Source organism: Macadamia integrifolia, unplaced genomic scaffold (genome assembly GCF_013358625.1).
Source record: "Macadamia integrifolia cultivar HAES 741 unplaced genomic scaffold, SCU_Mint_v3 scaffold664, whole genome shotgun sequence".
NCBI lineage: Eukaryota > Viridiplantae > Streptophyta > Magnoliopsida > Proteales > Proteaceae > Macadamia > Macadamia integrifolia.
The window spans coordinates 111,678-128,989 of NW_024870509.1; the positions used below are offsets into that span (position 1 = coordinate 111,678).

The window sequence follows — 17,312 nt, forward strand, 5'->3', positions numbered from 1 at the left end:
CATGTATATTAAGAATAAATGAATGAGAAAAATACAAGAACACCCGAAAACTTAAGAAAGAGGCACATTTGAATCTTATCCCACTTTCGGCATTACCATCAGCAGGAAAAAGAAACAAGAACCCTCCAACTTACAACTGAACTGACTTTATGTAAATCTATACTGAGGACGATGCACATCATCCATATCCAGATCAATGGACACCAAAGCTGGCTACTTGCTTATAGGATCTGAACTCTCAAATCTAACTGCAGTTTTGGCTGGGAAGCCCTCTATGGCAGAAGGTCATAAAATACACAATTACTCGTTTGTTGGCATTTTATAAGCCATATGCCATGCTTAATCTTTAACCAAAAGGTCTTGACATGGTTCAACCTAGCTTTTACAATGCCGATAGATAGATATTCACAGTTACAAAGATTTTTATATTTTTTTTTATACTAGTTCTTTTTAATTAAATTCCTCAAATATACATTTAAGTGAAGGATAGTTCACTTTACTTTTTTTTTTCCTTTAATTTTAAATTCTTACTAAATGTTGTGACTATAGATAGTTGGTATTTGTTGACCATTCAACTTTATCTAAGTTAATCATCATCAACACAATGTTTTATCATTAGTGGTAATTAGTTTGACCAGAAATGCACCGATGGATCAACAAACATTCCACAAACATGGTCAAATAGAAAGGTGTCTCTGTTTGCTCCGTATATAGGACAGGCATTCCTAATCAATCAAATAAAAGTCCATTTTAGATTCTTTTATTAGTTAAGGTTGCCCATCTTTTTCATCATAGATCCTTGGAAATATGGAATACCTAATAGTTTTCACTAACGTTTGTGAATATTTATATTTATTGGATAAAGGTCTTATTGGGTTCCACGTAGCCACTTAGTTTATGTGGAAATGCATCCTGAAACAGAAAATAAGGCTAAATAAATCCATAAATTAGTCAACGAAATGACCTTAGATTTGGTCTATTTAGTTTAAGAGCTGTGCAAATTTGACAAAAGGACCACATGACTCCTGGGATGAATATGCCTCATGTGATGAAGATGCCGGTTCACAACTTGTCTTTCTTTTCCATTTCAATTCAAGCGACTCTTCTTTGAAGTCTTATTATATTTTTTCCTTACATTAACCAAAATTTCCTTCAACCTATTAAACAACACATGATATCAAATCATTGTAGATTTGAGGGATCAAAAATTACATATCTCATGCAACTTCGTAGAATCTGAGGCATAGGAAGAACTTTTAAGTCACTTATGCCAACTAAAGAAAAACAAGTCATTTTGAAAAGGATTGCCAATATTTAAAATTTGAATGTAGAAAAATCAACTTTGATCCTATGAAGATAAAAAGATTTAGAGTAAATCAAAATGACTTGAGTCGCCATCTAAGTAAGAAAAACCGAAGTTTTTTATGTCTAACCAGCTACCCATGGCTTGAAACAAAAGGTTTGATTATTATACTAATGGATTGCTATGCATAGACTTGTCTCTTGCCATCAGCCCTTCAATCCACTCCTCACCCAAATATATTGACCTTTCAACCATACTCTTTTCCCCTTTGGTTAACTCACCAAATGAAATCATAAACAAACCTACCTTTTTTTCTTTCTTTTAGTTAATGAGGAGCCCCTTGAATCTGTCTAGTTTTACGATTTAAGTTCAAGGGTAAACCTGGTTATATGTAGTCACACCTAACCCGTATGACAAATCAATTACGGGGATACCTGAGCAGGAGATGTCTGTTAACACACAACGCATTTCAACCACTGGAGCTACACCCAGGATGTTAGTTCTAAACCCTTTTTTTTTTCTTACTACTATCTTTTCATGTCTAGTTAATTGTCCTACTTCCTAATATCTCAGTAATGTTTAATTTTTCCGTAGATCAGTTTATGAGGAGAAGGATTTGAAAAAAAAAAAAAAAAAAGAAGCTATTTTGAAAATGGTTGTTAAATATTTGGTTTTGAATGTAAAATATTCATAGTGAAACTGTGAAGATAAAATGACTTAAGAGCAAATCTCATTGATTGGTAAGAGGGAGCCAAGTCCAAACTGCTCTCCATGGTTTAAAACAAAAGATTATATTGCATGTGAGAAGGGATGAATTCAAACCAATCCTTGGATCAGTTTTAGTTTTTATCTGGTTTACTTCTTTTTTTTCGCTAAAATTATTTCATTAAATCAAAATAGAAGAAAAAGAAACATCCATACAGCAGCAAAGAAACACAAAATCACACCCCTTCCCTTACTTCCCACCTTCGTCATTGCCATCAGCAGGAAGGAAAGGAAGGCATTAAAAAAATCTAAAGCTCGGTCTTCCCTCAGCATCTCTAGAGAGAATATCCCCAATGTTGGTTGGGAAAATTACATTATTAGCCGAGACTCCAGTCTTTGCTGCATCTCTAGCCAAGAAATCGGCCACCGCATTTCCTTCTCTATATATATGAGTGATTTTCCAAGATACACTTCTAAGGTATGGTTGAAGATACATCCATCTTTGCAGAGCAAACCATGGGACCTTCCATTTCTGAATTAGAGTAACCACTGCACTCGAATCAGATTCCACCCATAAGAATTGGATGTCCATAGCCATTGCTCGCATCAACCCCTCTTCTAGGCCCTCTATCTCTACTTCAAATACGCCTGTCACACCCATGAATTTATTATATGACCCCATGACAGTACCAAGATGGTTCCGAAAAACTCCTCCCGCTCCAGCCCGACCAGGATTTCCCAGAGAACTCCCATCAAAATTCAATTTTACCCAATTTATAGGGGGCTTGCACCAACAAACCTCCAGGCTACCTCTGCGACTAGCAGGATGAATAGATAGGCCTAGATGTCTGCAACACATCAGATCTGCCCAAGTGTTTACCTCTCCCTTCGTTCTAGGATCATTTCTTCTAATATCTTCCATCACCATGAGAGATAAGTATTTGGCCATCCGCTCGACACCCTCATAAATTCTGGAATTTCTTTCCCTCCAAAGATGATCAATAACGATGTCAAAACTCATGCACCAAGCCTCCTTACAGCTTGCAGTTTTAGTCTTTCTTTTCCACCACTGAGCGAGCTCCAACAACGAGCCTTGAGGGAACCAAGTGACGTTAAAGCAAGCACATAAAGAACGCCATATTTCCCTGGAGAAAAAGCATGTCAAAAATACATGATGAATCATTTCTTCATCCACCATACATAGGACACATCTAGACGCAAGGGGCACTGCCTTCTTCTTGACTAAGTCATCTGTGGGGAGCTTTCCATGGATCACCCTCCATGCCAGAGACGAGACCCTAGGTTGCTGCTTTTTACACCAGATTAAAGATGCCCAGGGGGCTGTTGGCTTCTTTTCTCTAATTTCCTCCCATGCTGATCTCAGATTAAAATTCCCATCATAAGAAAGGCTCCAGACACACCGATCCTCGCAGATACAAGTTGGGATTTTAATCTGCAAGACAACATTAAAAATATTTTTCAAGAAATTAGAATTCACCATTGGGATCCTCCATTTGTGATTTATAATGAACCTGTCCACTTTCCCATCAAATAAAGAAAAATCTACGCCATCCACACCCTCTTTCAGCACAGCAGATCCCACCCAAATATCCTTCCAAAAATTTATGTATCGGCCATCACCTACCACCCATCTTTCTTTTGAGGAAATAAAATTCCACATCTTCCTAACACCAGGCCATATGGAAGACTTTCTATATCTCTTCTTGGGCTGCCCCTGCTTGTTAAGAAATCTAGCTCTTAAGAATCTACTAGCTAGAGAATTTTCATGCTTAATTCTCCATGTTGTCTTACAGAGCATAGCTTTATTAACGTCTCTTGCAAATCCGGTTTACTTCGGTTTGATAAAGAATTCAGTCTGAATTGGGTTCAATTTATATCATGTATAAATACATAATTATGGAGAAAATATTTTTTATGATTTTTGGGTTGGTATTGGTTTCTAATCAGCTTTGTACTGATTTGGATTTGGTTTTGATTTGGTTTTCATGTTCGGTGTGATTTCCGTTGATTCTTGTGTGATATGCTTCTCAACCGGTTCCATAGTACTTCAATCTGAAACCAAACCAATAAAGAATCAGTTTAATTAGATTGAATCTTTGATCAATTCACACCAATATTTTCGGTTGAGGTTTGGGTACGAACCTTCAACCCCTCCCCACCCCAAAAAATCATATGAACTAATTATAGAACATTGGGTGGAGCATATACATATATATATATATATATATATCCGAAATAATAATATTTCAAAGAAGAAACTCAGTTGGAAAGGTGGAAAATACTGTTGCCAATTTGTCAAAGAGATAACAAAAATGTGAAAATGGTTTACAGGAGAATGTGAGGGGTTTAGGGTTGTACCTAAATACATGGGGGGCGAAATGAATGCCCCACCTCCGATAAAAGGCAATGTCTGCCTCATTGATGCTCCTACTTACATTCCCATTGGCATATGCACTAGTGCAGGGTCACACTTCCAGAGAAAAAACTCTTCTCAGAAAAATAAATAAATAAATAAATAATATTATTATTTTTTATTTTTTTAACAATGATCAATTGCAATGTTCAATAGCTAGAAAAGGATGACATTATTTTTTTTTTTTGGGTAAAAGGTAAGGATGATATCGAAGCATAGTTATAAGAAGAGACTTACTCATATGTTCTATGATGTAATTTTGCATGTGCTATGTGTGAAAATCGATCGCACATCCTCAATATCGCAGGTGAATGTTCCTCTATCTCTCTCTCTCTGTTTTTTTTTTTTTTTTTTCTGCAAAGGGGAACTTCTGGAAGAATGAAACTAATTTTCGTCGGTGTACCACAGTTAAATTTCAAATTCTCTTTTCCATTATTGCTTGGTGAAGCTTCTGTCATGGTAGATTGAAGATCGGACAATATCATCTCCTTCTACTCCATTTGCCTTGCTTTCAGTTTCTCTTGCTGGAGTCATAGGTGCCGGGTGAAACATGTAAGTCATATGTCATTGGTTTCGTGACTGTTTTGGTGTTCAATGGCCAGTTTTCACTGGGATGGAGGATTTCATTTCATGGTGGAAATCAAAAGTGAAGGTGGTCCCATTTCAGAGAGTTTGGAATAAAGGCTTTATGCTGATTCTATATGGTATCTTGATAGAGAGGAATGCAAGAAGACATGATGGAGAATCAAATCCAACGGAGTGTTGTTTTTCCATGATCAATCGCGAAATAGCTTCTCAAACCTTGGTCCACACAGGTTCGTCACTTTCAATCTCAGCTCTGTTGAGTTCTAGGAGAATGGGATTTTCAATAATTCAATGCAGGCCGAAGGACTTCTTCGAAATCTTCTAGTGTCGGGCCCCGAGAGGGTGGTGGAAGCTAAACATAGATGGTTGTTTTCTTGAAAATCCAGGAAAATCTATAGCAGAGGATGTATTTCAAAATGAAAGGGCGAAGGTCATGGCCAATTACAGAGAGTCCCTTGGAATTCATACAAATTTTGAGGCGGAGTTCTTAGTTGTTATCTCTAAGGATAGAGGATGCTGAAGATATGGGAGTGCAAAAGTTGTGGAGAGAATGTAACTCAGCCGTTGTGGCAGCATTGGTTCTCAAAAATAAAATTCCTTGGATTGGTTCATTAAAGGTGGATTCTCTGTAAGAGGTACTTGGAGCGTGTGGAGTGGAAAATCACTCACTGCTATCGTGAAGCAAATTCAATAGTAGATTTTCTATCAAAGTCAGCAGCTCGATTTGAGGTCTCAGACCCAGTGAACGCCTAGCCTACTTTGGTCAAGGTGGATCTAGACATTGATGCCTCGGGTCGCCCTAGGTATAGGATGACTTAGTTCTTCTTCTTCTTTTTTTTTTTTTTTTTTTTTTTACGTGGGGGTGTGGAGTTTTGAAGTCCTTTTCTGCTAATGGCAATGCCAAAGGTGGATAGGTGCTTCTCCTCTTTCATCCTAGTGTCTAAGTGGAGTGTTGACATAACTCCTTTCAGTTATTTCCAATATTTTTTTCATTCTTTTCTCTTTTTTAATACAAATGATCTTTAGAGAAAAAATTACTCATTGAAATTAAATTATATTTTTGGATATGAATGTGCTAATATACATACATGAACCCTAGCTATACCAATCTTTGGAGGAACTTTTTAAACCAAATTGCAGAATGCTTTGGGTATCTCTTGAGTCCATTTTTGTAATCCACATAATTAATGCCAAAACGAACTGTGTATCCTTCTCCCCACTCGAAGTTGTCCAGAAGTGACCATGCAAAGTATCCCCTCACATCCACACCCTCTCTGTAGAAATATATTGTAGCTATTCATTACCAAATACCAAATATAACTAATAACAAAAAACATAAATCTTAAGAGGATATTATAAAAGAGACAATATTATGTAGAGAAATTCTCACTCAATAGCTTTACGGATGAATATAAGATGGCGACGATGGTACTCTACTCTCATGTTGTCCATCAAAGCTTCCTCCAACGTTAATGTACCGTTATTCACTTCTGACATCCCTAAACACAAATCATACTAAACAATTCAGTCCCAAAGATAGCAAGTTTAAGGCATGCATGCCCCATTTTCAGATCCTTTCTGAACTATAGTTGAAAACTGTCTTTCAACTCAACTTGTCCTCTTCAAAACTTGGTGATTGGACAAGCCAAACCTAGTCAAGGTGAGCTTTTTTTTTTTTTTTTTTAATATATTCTTTCTTCTCCTTCTCCAAGTGTCCTTCTCCAAGTGAGGAGGAGCTGAGGCTATGATTGCTTCATATGTAGGGCTTTAGGAATCAATGAATTGGTTCAGGAGTCACCTAATTTAGATCAGAATCAGTGATCATCGATCCCATTTTAACAAGTCGATACAGCCAATTCCTAGAAAAAAAAAAAGCACCAGATTGTTGGAATATTTCTCATATATGCTGATTCTAGGGTTTTTATAGACCTATTTAAGCCGATTCATATCAGAATCAGAATGAAATCAGCAGCACTGAATTCTTTTATCACCCATTATATGTTTTAAAACCCTGCTCAAGTGTGAGAAGAAAAAAAAAATGTCTAATATTGAAAAATCAGAATCAGCGATCATCGATCCCCATTTTAACAAGTCGATACAGCCAATTCCTAGAAAGAAAAAAAAGCACCAGATTGTTGGAATATTTCTCATATATGTTGATTCTAGGGTTTCTATAGACCTATTTAAGCCAATTCATATCAGAATCAGATTGAAATCATCAGCACTTAATGCTTTTATCACCGATTATATGTTTTAAAACCCTGCTCACGTGTGAGAAGAAAAAAAATATGTCTAATATTGAAAACAACAAGTAAAAATTCTAAGGTTTTGTTCGGTAGTAGACCGAACTTATGATCTATGAATAATGTAAAGCTCAATAAAAAGAAAAAAAGAACCATGGCGTGTGAGTTTCACATAACTAATTAGGAAAAAACACCGAGTCCATGAAAACTCTAACTTACTCGAACAAGCTAGGCCTAGCCATTTTTTAAACGTGAACTAGTTTTCATGACTATAACCAGATTTCTTGTTTTTATTTAAACTCGACTTGGGTGATTCACCAGAGTCAAACCGATTTTCTTTTTTTTTTTTCTTTTTGGTGGGGGACGTGGTGTAAGGGGTTTTCCAACTATTAGAATCATAATTTGACGGTTATAAGAAGAGTCATTATTTGCCTTACCATTCTCAGTAATATAGATTAATGGATTGTTGAATCTCTTCTTGGTAAGAAGCAGAAGCTCCCAGATTCCTTGTGGATACATGTAGAGCCAATCCGAACCAGACTGCTTAAATTTAATCATTCATTAACATACGTTAATAGGTGATTAATTAATAAGTAGAAATCATATGAAGGGATGGTTTATAGCTAGAAAATCCTTCTTACCTTTGGGCCAATAGGTACACCATTCCGCACCCCTGTCATGAAATAACAAGACATCTATAAATAGTTATGAATTCAAGCTTATATTGACAAACCAGATTAGGGTTTTATTTCAACTTACCCATGAGATTAGTGTGAAAATCTGTGAAATAGCTCTGGTTGACACTGTTACTATAGAGAGAATTAGCTGCATAGTTAGCAGTATAGTAATTTAGTCCCAGGAAATCAAATGATCCTTTAACCATCGCAGATTGCTCTTTCGCAAACTCCGGTAAGCGGTTTCCGAGCAGAGATCTCATGCTTTTTGGATAGCGACCATAGGTTAATGGTTGCATGAACCTATTAAAAGAGAAAAGGACTTAATTAGTTTATCAAAAATGTTTTCTTCAGTTCCTTGCTTAGCCATTGATTAGAATTCTATTTGTTCATAGAGCCTAACTATATAGTTTATACTTTATATTACTAAACACTTGAAATAAATAATAAATAGTACTTACCATCCAAACATGAAATCAAGGGCTCGCTGAGCTGCAACATAGTTGGATACTTCTTTGGAGTATGGCACCATCCAATGTGAGACTACTGTTATTCCAATTTTTCCCTTTTGGGAAGCCTGCACTTGAAATGGATGAAAACCATGAGCATGGCCTGGTGAGGTTTTACAGTGTAGAAGGCATGATTTAACCTTGAGACCGGGTTTAATTTACTGTCCAGTCGATCTGCTTAATGGGCTCGGCTTGCACCTAAGCTTGGTATTTTGTAGGTCAGATGGGACTAAAATTTTATGGATAACTAGACCCCAAGCTCCCCATTCACATGCCAAATTCAAACGAACTAAAGTTTCTTAAGTGGCAAAAAACAAAGAATTGAAAAGTTGGGGGATCATGCATCGAACTACAATATTACGGGTGCATGCATATACACAAAGAGCATGGCATGAGTTGGGATGGTTAGTGACTAAAAATTTAAGAATGAAATTTTATTTTTACACATGAATAAACTAAGTGTTTTGATTAAGGAAATTCTTTTTCTAAGCAGTCGTGGTACAACTTTTTCGCTAAACTTATAGCCCTAACATTTTCAAAGAGATCAAGCTTTTTCAAATCTTCACAAAAACAATGAGTGTCAATTTGTGCTAGCCACCCAAGCCCACCCTGAGTCCAAACGGAGCACAGACTGAGCTTCAGGCCCAAGGCTAGGCTGGACCAAGCTTGGGTTGAGCCTAACCTGACCCTATGTAATATAAAAGATTAATTGGCCACACCACTGGTGTACTATAAGCTAGCATCCTCTGTTTCTCCCCTCCCCTCCCCTCTTTTCCCCTCCATTGAAATGGCTCTTACCGCTCTTGTATGATGCTTTGTCCTACACCCCCATTGGTGTTGCCCGCTAGCGTATCGCACATGCATTGACAGTGTGCCTATACACGGTTAACTCGTCTTCGCAATTTTTGTTTTTTAATCACAAAAATACACCCCTCATTACTTTTTAATATTTTTTTCTCTTTTAAGGAATCAAAACTATCCTAAATACTAAAGCCCAACCCAACCCAATCAACCAAGGCCAAGTAGGGTTAGACTAAGCCCGACAAGATTGGGTCTAGACTGAGACATCACAGCTCGACCTAATGCTGGATTGGGCTGGGCTTGGGCTGAGTTGCTTAGGGTTGGATTAACATTTAAAAAACCCCCAGCCTAGCCAATTGACAATGCTAACAAATTTTTTTTTTTTTTTAAGTGAAAAAACAATGAATCAGTGGATGCAGAAAATTTTTAAATTAAAACAAAAATATGGGAGAAGGAAGAGCCCTTTGTTTTAGTATGTAAACCTCCTAACCTGATACTTGTCCTTGTACACTTTAACAGCAGCTGCATGAGCAAGAAGCTGGTGGTGGGCTACCAAATATGGCTCGGTTGCTGAATTCCCACTGCTACAATTTCCTATCCATTTAGAACACCGGCCTGGTGCATGGATGCCCAAGTTATATCCTCCAATGCTGAAAGACCATGGCTCATTCAAGGTGATCCAGTGCTTCACTCGATCACCAAATTCTCGATAACATAGCTCCGCATAATCTCCAAAATCATCACTGTGTGTTCATTTGGTATCGTCTAGTCCATCAGTATCAGGTTGGGGACTTCAAAACAATTGAATAGGTTCTCTCTGTTACTTACATGATATTAGGACTTAAAAAACCACCATACTCGGCTTCTAGGGCTTGTGGAAGATCCCAATGAAATAGAGTCACGAAGGGCTGTATTCCTACATATGATTTCAAATAATGTAAGAGAGAGAGAGAGAGAGAGAGAGAGAGAGAGAGAGATGTTTATAAGTATACAAACAACCATTGGATAGGAGCTCGTTGATGAGGTTGTTGTAATATGTGATGCCTTCCTCGTTCACACCTCCACTCAATTTTCCATCTGAAAGTGAATAATGAATTAAAATGTAATTTTTATTAAATTGTATTGTTAAGGCTTTAAGGGTGCATCTTGTTGTCATCATAATGGTGAATTGAGATGTTTTTATTCCTACCCAAAAAATAGGAATCAATCTTTCTCGCTTTCGATTTGACCTTCCTAATAGGTGATCAGTGGTACTTTATGATTATTTCATTAGGGTATAATGGGTATTTTACGTTTAGAGGATAGTTTAAGCATGACGAGAAAAACCTAGCTGATTTAATAACCATTTCAAACGGTTGGAAACATTAGATAGAATCTTTTTGTTTAAGGAGAGGTGAGTGATATTTTTAGAAAAGTACAAAGTCAAGGTATTATTTCGACATAGTTCATGGGAGGGGAGTGATATTTCTTCAATAAATAAATAAATAGGCATTGCAAAGCTATCATTAGACATTACCTAGCATAATCTAGAGGATACAAAATTAAGAGTAAATAAGTATTAAATAAATCCAAAATGCAAATGTTCCACCTAAGGAATTGTATAGAACGTGATAAGTTGATGTCCCTTATTTAATTAACTCCGTTTTGGTCTAAGCAATTCTTTACATGTGGCATATGGGCTCCTCTAAGTCCTCATGGCTGATCCTGACTTTTCAAGCTTTTCCGAAGAGGAAGAGAAAGGTTAAAGTGTAGAAACTAGTTACCTAATAATCACGTTCAAATCTTCAGTCCACTATTCAAGTTTGTCCCATACTTAATGTTCCGAATACCTTACTTGAAAATCTATGGATAAGAAATTAAAATTCTCCCTAAGGCTCTGATTGTTTTTAAGTAAAATCTTGTAAACTTAAGACAAAATTGATTAAGTAAAATTAATAACAAAAGGATTTTACTTGAAAATTTTCCTTTCAAAATAAAATCTGTGTAAATTATCTTAAAAAATAAATAAATAAACAAACAACATACAACTTACCCATCCACAGCATCCCTCACCGACCCCTAAAAATACAACAAATCATAAAAAATACATATTTTTCCTAATATTGGGACTTCGAAACAAAAATTATCTATACTTAAAATTTCATAAATTGATGAAATGGTTGAGATTAGCTCTTTAGATCCTAAAATTTATAAAAAGGGGGTGATTCTTACAAGGCAATAATCGGGACCAAGAGATGGAGAATCTATAAGCATCCAATCCCATTTCCTTCATTATCCCCACATCTTCCTGTTTAGAATTGTAAAGTGATAATATTATTCACTAATTAATCTTTGTTAAAAAAAATCTTATTGTAACCAAAGTGTTGAATTAAGAAATCTTAATCTTACATTTTTGTCTTTTTAAAATATTTCTCTTTTTTTCTTTTTCTCATTGAGGGTAAATCATGTAATTTAAAATCAAGATTACATTGAATACTATATTAGGTAAAAAATAAATAAAAGAAGATTATAACTTCATAGTTCACCTACATGGTGATAATAAGTTGCATCATTATTAAAAAGATAAAGAGAGGTAAATAATGGGAGATTTTTTTTTTTTTCATTGATAGGTAGGGAGAGGGAGGTAGGTAACAACTAGGAGGTTCGAACCAATAATGGGGGATGTATGTTATAAAGATGTGAGGATTGTTACCTTGTACCTGTGATAAGAATCATCCGCTACATCTCCGTTACTAAGATCCTTTATCTTACCTGCCACACCACACTAGTATTTCTCAAAAAATAATAAATTAAGGACCGTCCAATTTAGAAATCAAATAAAAGAGGAAACGATGATGCACTTGTTAGTGGTGGGCCCTGCCCCACGAACACAAAGAGGCAAAGATGAAAGACCCAATCAGGAAAAAGGAGAAGGAATTAAACCTAACGAAGAGCAACTCTATCATGATCTAATCCTCTTAAATTAATCTTTGTAATTTAGATGTCTTTCAATCCGGACCGTCCAGTAACTCCAGAGGGTTATGAAAACCCCATCAAGATTCTGTTTACGTTTGTAACACCCGCATTTTGGTCTGGTCAAAAGGCATTGGTGGATTGGTGCATCAAAATGTATAAATATATCGGGGATCAGCTCCACAGATGGTAGTGGTGTTGGCGGTGCTAAGTGTGCATACTAAGGGTGCAATAGGGTCGGACTGGGTTGGGTTAGGTTGGGTTGGGTTGGGTTTCTTAAAACCTTACCCCAACCCTGAGTCCCCTTAATTGGGCCCAAATCTGCCCTGACCCTGATTCAGGGCCGCAAAACTTTAACCTTGGGCTTACCCGTTAGGGTTCAGCCCAACCCTTACCCTCCCTGATTGGCCCTGATATTTCAGGGTCAGGCGGGATGACCCTGACCTTGACCCTGATTGACCCGAACCTTGATTTGCCACCAAGGGCTGGGTATACTCTAACCCTGACCCCACAAAATATGAGATAACTTAAAAATAAAAAATATTCATAATAAAGAGGAAATAAAAAATGCAAAGTTACAAATTTCTTGGTAAAAAAAGCAACAGAGATTGGTAAGAAGATATAATTGGAGTTTTGAGGTGTCAATAAATCAATGTCAAACAATGTATAAAATTAGGTTAAATTTAGGGTTAGCGTTAACATCAGGGGGGAAAATCAAGGCTAGGTTCAGGGCCGGCTGGGAGGGCCAAAAACATCAACTCTTACACACCCTGATCCTGACTCAGGGTAAAAAATTTCAGGATTGGACCGATCCTCAAGAATAAAATTTTTAGATTAATACTTATTCAAAATCAAGACGGATCAAGGGCAAATTCGTACCATCCAGGCCAAACTTGCATCCCTAATTCATACGTTACAACTGGCCTACCCACCATTTGTGTGATATCTTAAACTAGTATTGACTATTTATCACTGTTTCAGCCAAATAAAAATAAAAATAAAAAGACTTTCCATCACTGAAAGTTGATGACAGTTGGGATCTTATTATTATTATTATTATTATTATTATTATTATTATTATTATTATTATAACACATTGCATGTGGCAAACAGGAAGTGGGTCATGTGACACCAATCACATCGTAAAGAAATGGCCTTAAATTAATCAATTTTCCCACTTTCTTACTATTGTTAATTTGACGCATTCTTGAGAAATCAGATTTTTCTACACATGTCTATCAAAAGCTAAAATAGTCTTAAGGAATCGTCTCCTCAACAAATGTGTAGTTTTTGAGTTTGATTTCATTTTTCCTCTTAAGGCCACTTATATGGACTGTTTTCAATGAAAATAGAATAGTTCTCATTCAACTCTAAAATAATGGAGTCCATGATGCTGGGGTCAATATGAACTCACACGACTAGTCTAACGACTCTAGCCGAAGGCCAAGATACCCGTCCTAAAAATAAATAAATAAATATCTAAACAATATGAAACTTGATCGATCGGTTCCATTCATCTAATTCATTTGAACTAGTCTAACCTCATTTTTTGGACAAGGGCACTGTTTGACAACGTTCCATTTCTGCGTTTTTTTATTCTCAGAAACGGAGAAATAGCCTAAAAAGCGTTTGATAAAGTTGTTCCGTTTCACCCGTTTCTAGAAACATAAATCAAAATTTATGCTTATTTACAATTCTAGAAACGACTTTGACGACTTCTAGAAACGAATTTGAGAGAGAAAAAAAAAAACTGGTGTATCTGATAAATCTCTCAATTATTTAAACCTAAAAAGAAACAATCGAACCTCTCTCCTTTTTGGGCATCCCATGATACTATTGGATTTTTTTAGTGACATTATATCTACAAAAAATGTTTCGAAAAATAGGTTTATTAAGCACCAAAAAATCGATTTTTGTTTCCAAATACATAAAAATCCGTTTCTGCTATTTCTAGATACAGAAACATTATCAAACGATGCCAAGGTTTACTCCATGGCCCTTCTTACCCGTACTGGGGTGGTTGGCTAACAGGCTTTCAAAACTCAGAATCGGTGATGAAATTCCAACTCGAAACGGTCAGAATCGGCCAGAAACTGGCTACATCTATGAATCCTTCTCCACCGTTCATATTTAGCACTCAAGTAGTTCTTAGGCCTGACAATTTCAAATTGTTTACCCTAAATAATTGATCCAGGAAACAACTGATCTATGAAGAGAGAGAGAGAGAGAGAGAGAGAGAAACCTGGATATCTATGAGTGAAGACATCCCAGATACTGGGGCCTCTACCACCTTCTTTTGCTGCACCTTCATACTGAGAAAGAAAACGATCACAAGCAATCAGAGAGTAAGCTTTGGTATCTAAAAAACTCAAAACACAATCACAGATCCATGGACAGACCTGGTAAGAAGCAGAAGCTGTGCCGAAGATGAAACCCGCCGGAAAACTGCTCCGGTTGAACGAAGCCAAGTCTTGACTCGCCACCGAGTTGACTAGGAAGAGGAGGAGACAGCCTAAGAGCAAGACTGGAGTTTCAGAGCCTCCAGTTGCCATATCACAGAGTGGCTCTGTCACTCCCTTCCCTTCCCTTCCCTTCCCTTCCTAGGGTTTTAAGTGGAGATAATAAAATAGATTTAGAAAAAAAAACTACCGTCATTTAATCTAGAATACCAGAATGCCCTTAAAACTAGAGGGAGGCTGATCTGATGCATCTTAAGTCATTTTAAAATTATGGGTATTTTTGGAATTATGTATTGTAAAGTTAATTTGAAGAATAAAATATAAAACATTTTTTTTTTTTATGAAAAAATATAAAAAAGTTTGAGGAAGCAGTGACTAGTGAGCGGCTTTGACTTTTCAAAATAGAAGGAATGACCAATGATCTTCGGATACGCTGCCCATTACGTTACATTTTCTTCCAATCCACATGAGAGAGAGGGAGGACATATTTATATATATATATAGAAAAAAAAAATCTAATTGTAACTGATGAGGGTATTTCTTCCCAACCAAGGCACGGGCAGGGATCATCCTGACCAATGCTGCACCTCGGCCCTCCATCAGGCTGTGCTACCACCTCGGCATCTCATCAGACCATGCTACCACCTTGGCCCCGCATCAGAGTGCTGCCACCTCGGCCCCGCATCAGTGTGCTGCCACCTCAGCATCTCATCAGGTCTTGTTGCCACCACTGCATCTCATCAGGCCGTGCTACCACCTCGACATCTCAACAAGTCATGCTGCCACCATGGCATCTCATCAGGCCGTGCTACCACCTCGGCCCTCCATCAGGCCGTGCTGCCACCTCGGCATCTCATCAGACAATGCTACCACCCCGGCCCTCTATCAGGTCGTATAGCTACCTCGACCCTCCATCAAGCTGTGCTGCCACCTCGGCATCTCATCAGGCTGTGCTACCACCTCTGCCCTCCATCAGGCTATGCTGCCATCTCGGCATCCCATCAGGCCGTGCTACCACCTCGGCATCTCATCAGACCGTGCTACCACCTCAGCCCTCCATAAGGCCGTGCTGTCACCTCGGCCTCTTCTCATGCCAACTAGTAATCTCGGCTAGGCTGACCTGTCACCTCGGCTCGGCACAGTCAAGTAAGGCACTCAGAAACGTGCACAAATCCACTCTTACATTCAAGAGACGTGATCCCTGATCACGGGGGCAGGACTCTATCCACTACACGACATCAGAGGCATCCACCCCTCTCACGACTTGCTCCTCTGAGATCAAAGGAGAATATTCCCAGAACATGCCCTGGAACCCAGAATATTCCCATAATCACAGAGCCACTCCCCTCAAGGACTCTACGCCTAAATAGGACTCTCCACGAACGCCCCTCCTTCCTTCTCCATCAGCAGCCTATAAATATCAAGGTAAGCCTCCATCATAGGGAGATCGATCGATCACTTCTTTTACTGAAAAAGCTCTCTTAAGCATCAGATGTGAAAAGATCTGAATTAGGCATCGGAGAGTCCCCTGTCGGGTCAGTCTAGCTCTCCCCTGTCATCTCTTCTGTGCAGGTCAGCTAAAGCACCAGGAACTGCAAGGAAGATCATTCGGTCAATTTTTACCTCATCAGATTGGCGCTGTCCATAGGAATTAATTACAAAAAGTCACCTTGGACTAATGCAATTAAGGAGTGAGAAGGTCGTTTCTTCTACGACAACACGAGTAAGATCCACCCGTGAGTTACCACTTGGACGTCCCCATTCACCACCAATGGCAGAGCAGGAGAATGTCCCAGTAGAGACCCCTCCACGAGGATCCCAGCAAACTAGGTCTGATGCGCAAGTGGCCCAGGGAGAGGGGGATCAGCGTGAACAAAACCCTCAACTATCTCGCCATGTCCCATCATCTCGGGTAACTCACCCAAACATGGAAGAGCGGATGCAGAGCCTGCAGTTATAGGTGTTAGCGACAAACACACTGGTGCGAGACCTCATACGTTAGTTCGGCTCGGTATTTCCAGTGCCACAAACTAGTTCAGCTCAGTCGCCTAGGCCTGTTCCGGGCAGACAACTCAACGAGAAATCTCCTGACAACAATGTCACCTCTCAAACAACAGCAAGGAGGGGGTCGGCCAGAGCGACACACACTTTTCACTCAGTACCACCCTGCTCTCCTACCGAGAGGCGCAGGCAAGGTCCTCGTTCCTGCCCAGAATGGGAGAGCTCGTTATGCCACGCGTCACCGGAGCCCAGAGACACATGATGTCCATAGATCCCCACCCCGTGTAGGAAGATGACAGTTGTCATCTCAAAGAGTCAAAAACTCACTAGAAGAACACGAAAACTCTCAGAGGACAGCTCGACGAGATCAACCCCATAGGGGTCCAGACTCGCCCATCAGGCCAACCAGAGGCACACCATGGCAAGGTCAGGATTGGCCTGGTGGTCACCAAGGCCGAGGAAGAAGCCCCAGAAGAGGTGAAAGAGCACGCCGATTTTTGGATCTCCGAGCTGGGGAGAGAAGGGACGACTTGGAGAGTCGCATCCAGCGCCTCACTGAGCGAGTATAAGGAATGCAGAGGCAAAGACACCCGGTCGATATAACTATAGAGGACAGCTTGACGAGATCAACCCCATGGGGGTCAGG

General features: G+C 38.6%; 1 protein-coding gene across 1 annotated transcript; it reads right to left on the reverse strand.

Moving 5' to 3' along the window:
* Positions 1-5,950: 5,950 nt before the first annotated feature.
* LOC122069601 (beta-glucosidase 12-like) lies at positions 5,951-14,782 on the reverse strand. Its single transcript, XM_042633656.1, has 13 exons — positions 14,606-14,782; positions 14,449-14,518; positions 11,947-12,005; positions 11,466-11,541; positions 10,254-10,331; positions 10,083-10,170; positions 9,745-9,997; positions 8,406-8,521; positions 8,030-8,247; positions 7,912-7,943; positions 7,708-7,810; positions 6,418-6,526; positions 5,951-6,301 (listed from the first exon to the last, which is right to left on the reverse strand). The coding sequence occupies exons 1-13, from the start codon at positions 14,756-14,758 to the stop codon at positions 6,127-6,129; spliced, it is 1,530 nt and encodes a 509-aa protein (XP_042489590.1). The 5' UTR covers positions 14,759-14,782; the 3' UTR covers positions 5,951-6,126.
* Positions 14,783-17,312: the final 2,530 nt, after the last annotated feature.

Bases quoted from the DNA above. Each gene is read 5' to 3' on its own strand.
- LOC122069601 (XM_042633656.1), bottom strand. From the start codon at position 14,758: ATGGCAACTGGAGGCTCTGAAACTCCAGTCTTGCTCTTAGGCTGTCTC. The intron at 10,171-10,253 runs GTTGTTTGTATA...AATCATATGTAG, and splicing joins CAACGAGCTCCTATCCAATG to GAATACAGCCCTTCGTGACT. The intron at 9,998-10,082 runs GTAAGTAACAGA...ATGAACACACAG, and splicing joins TTTTTAAGTCCTAATATCAT to TGATGATTTTGGAGATTATG.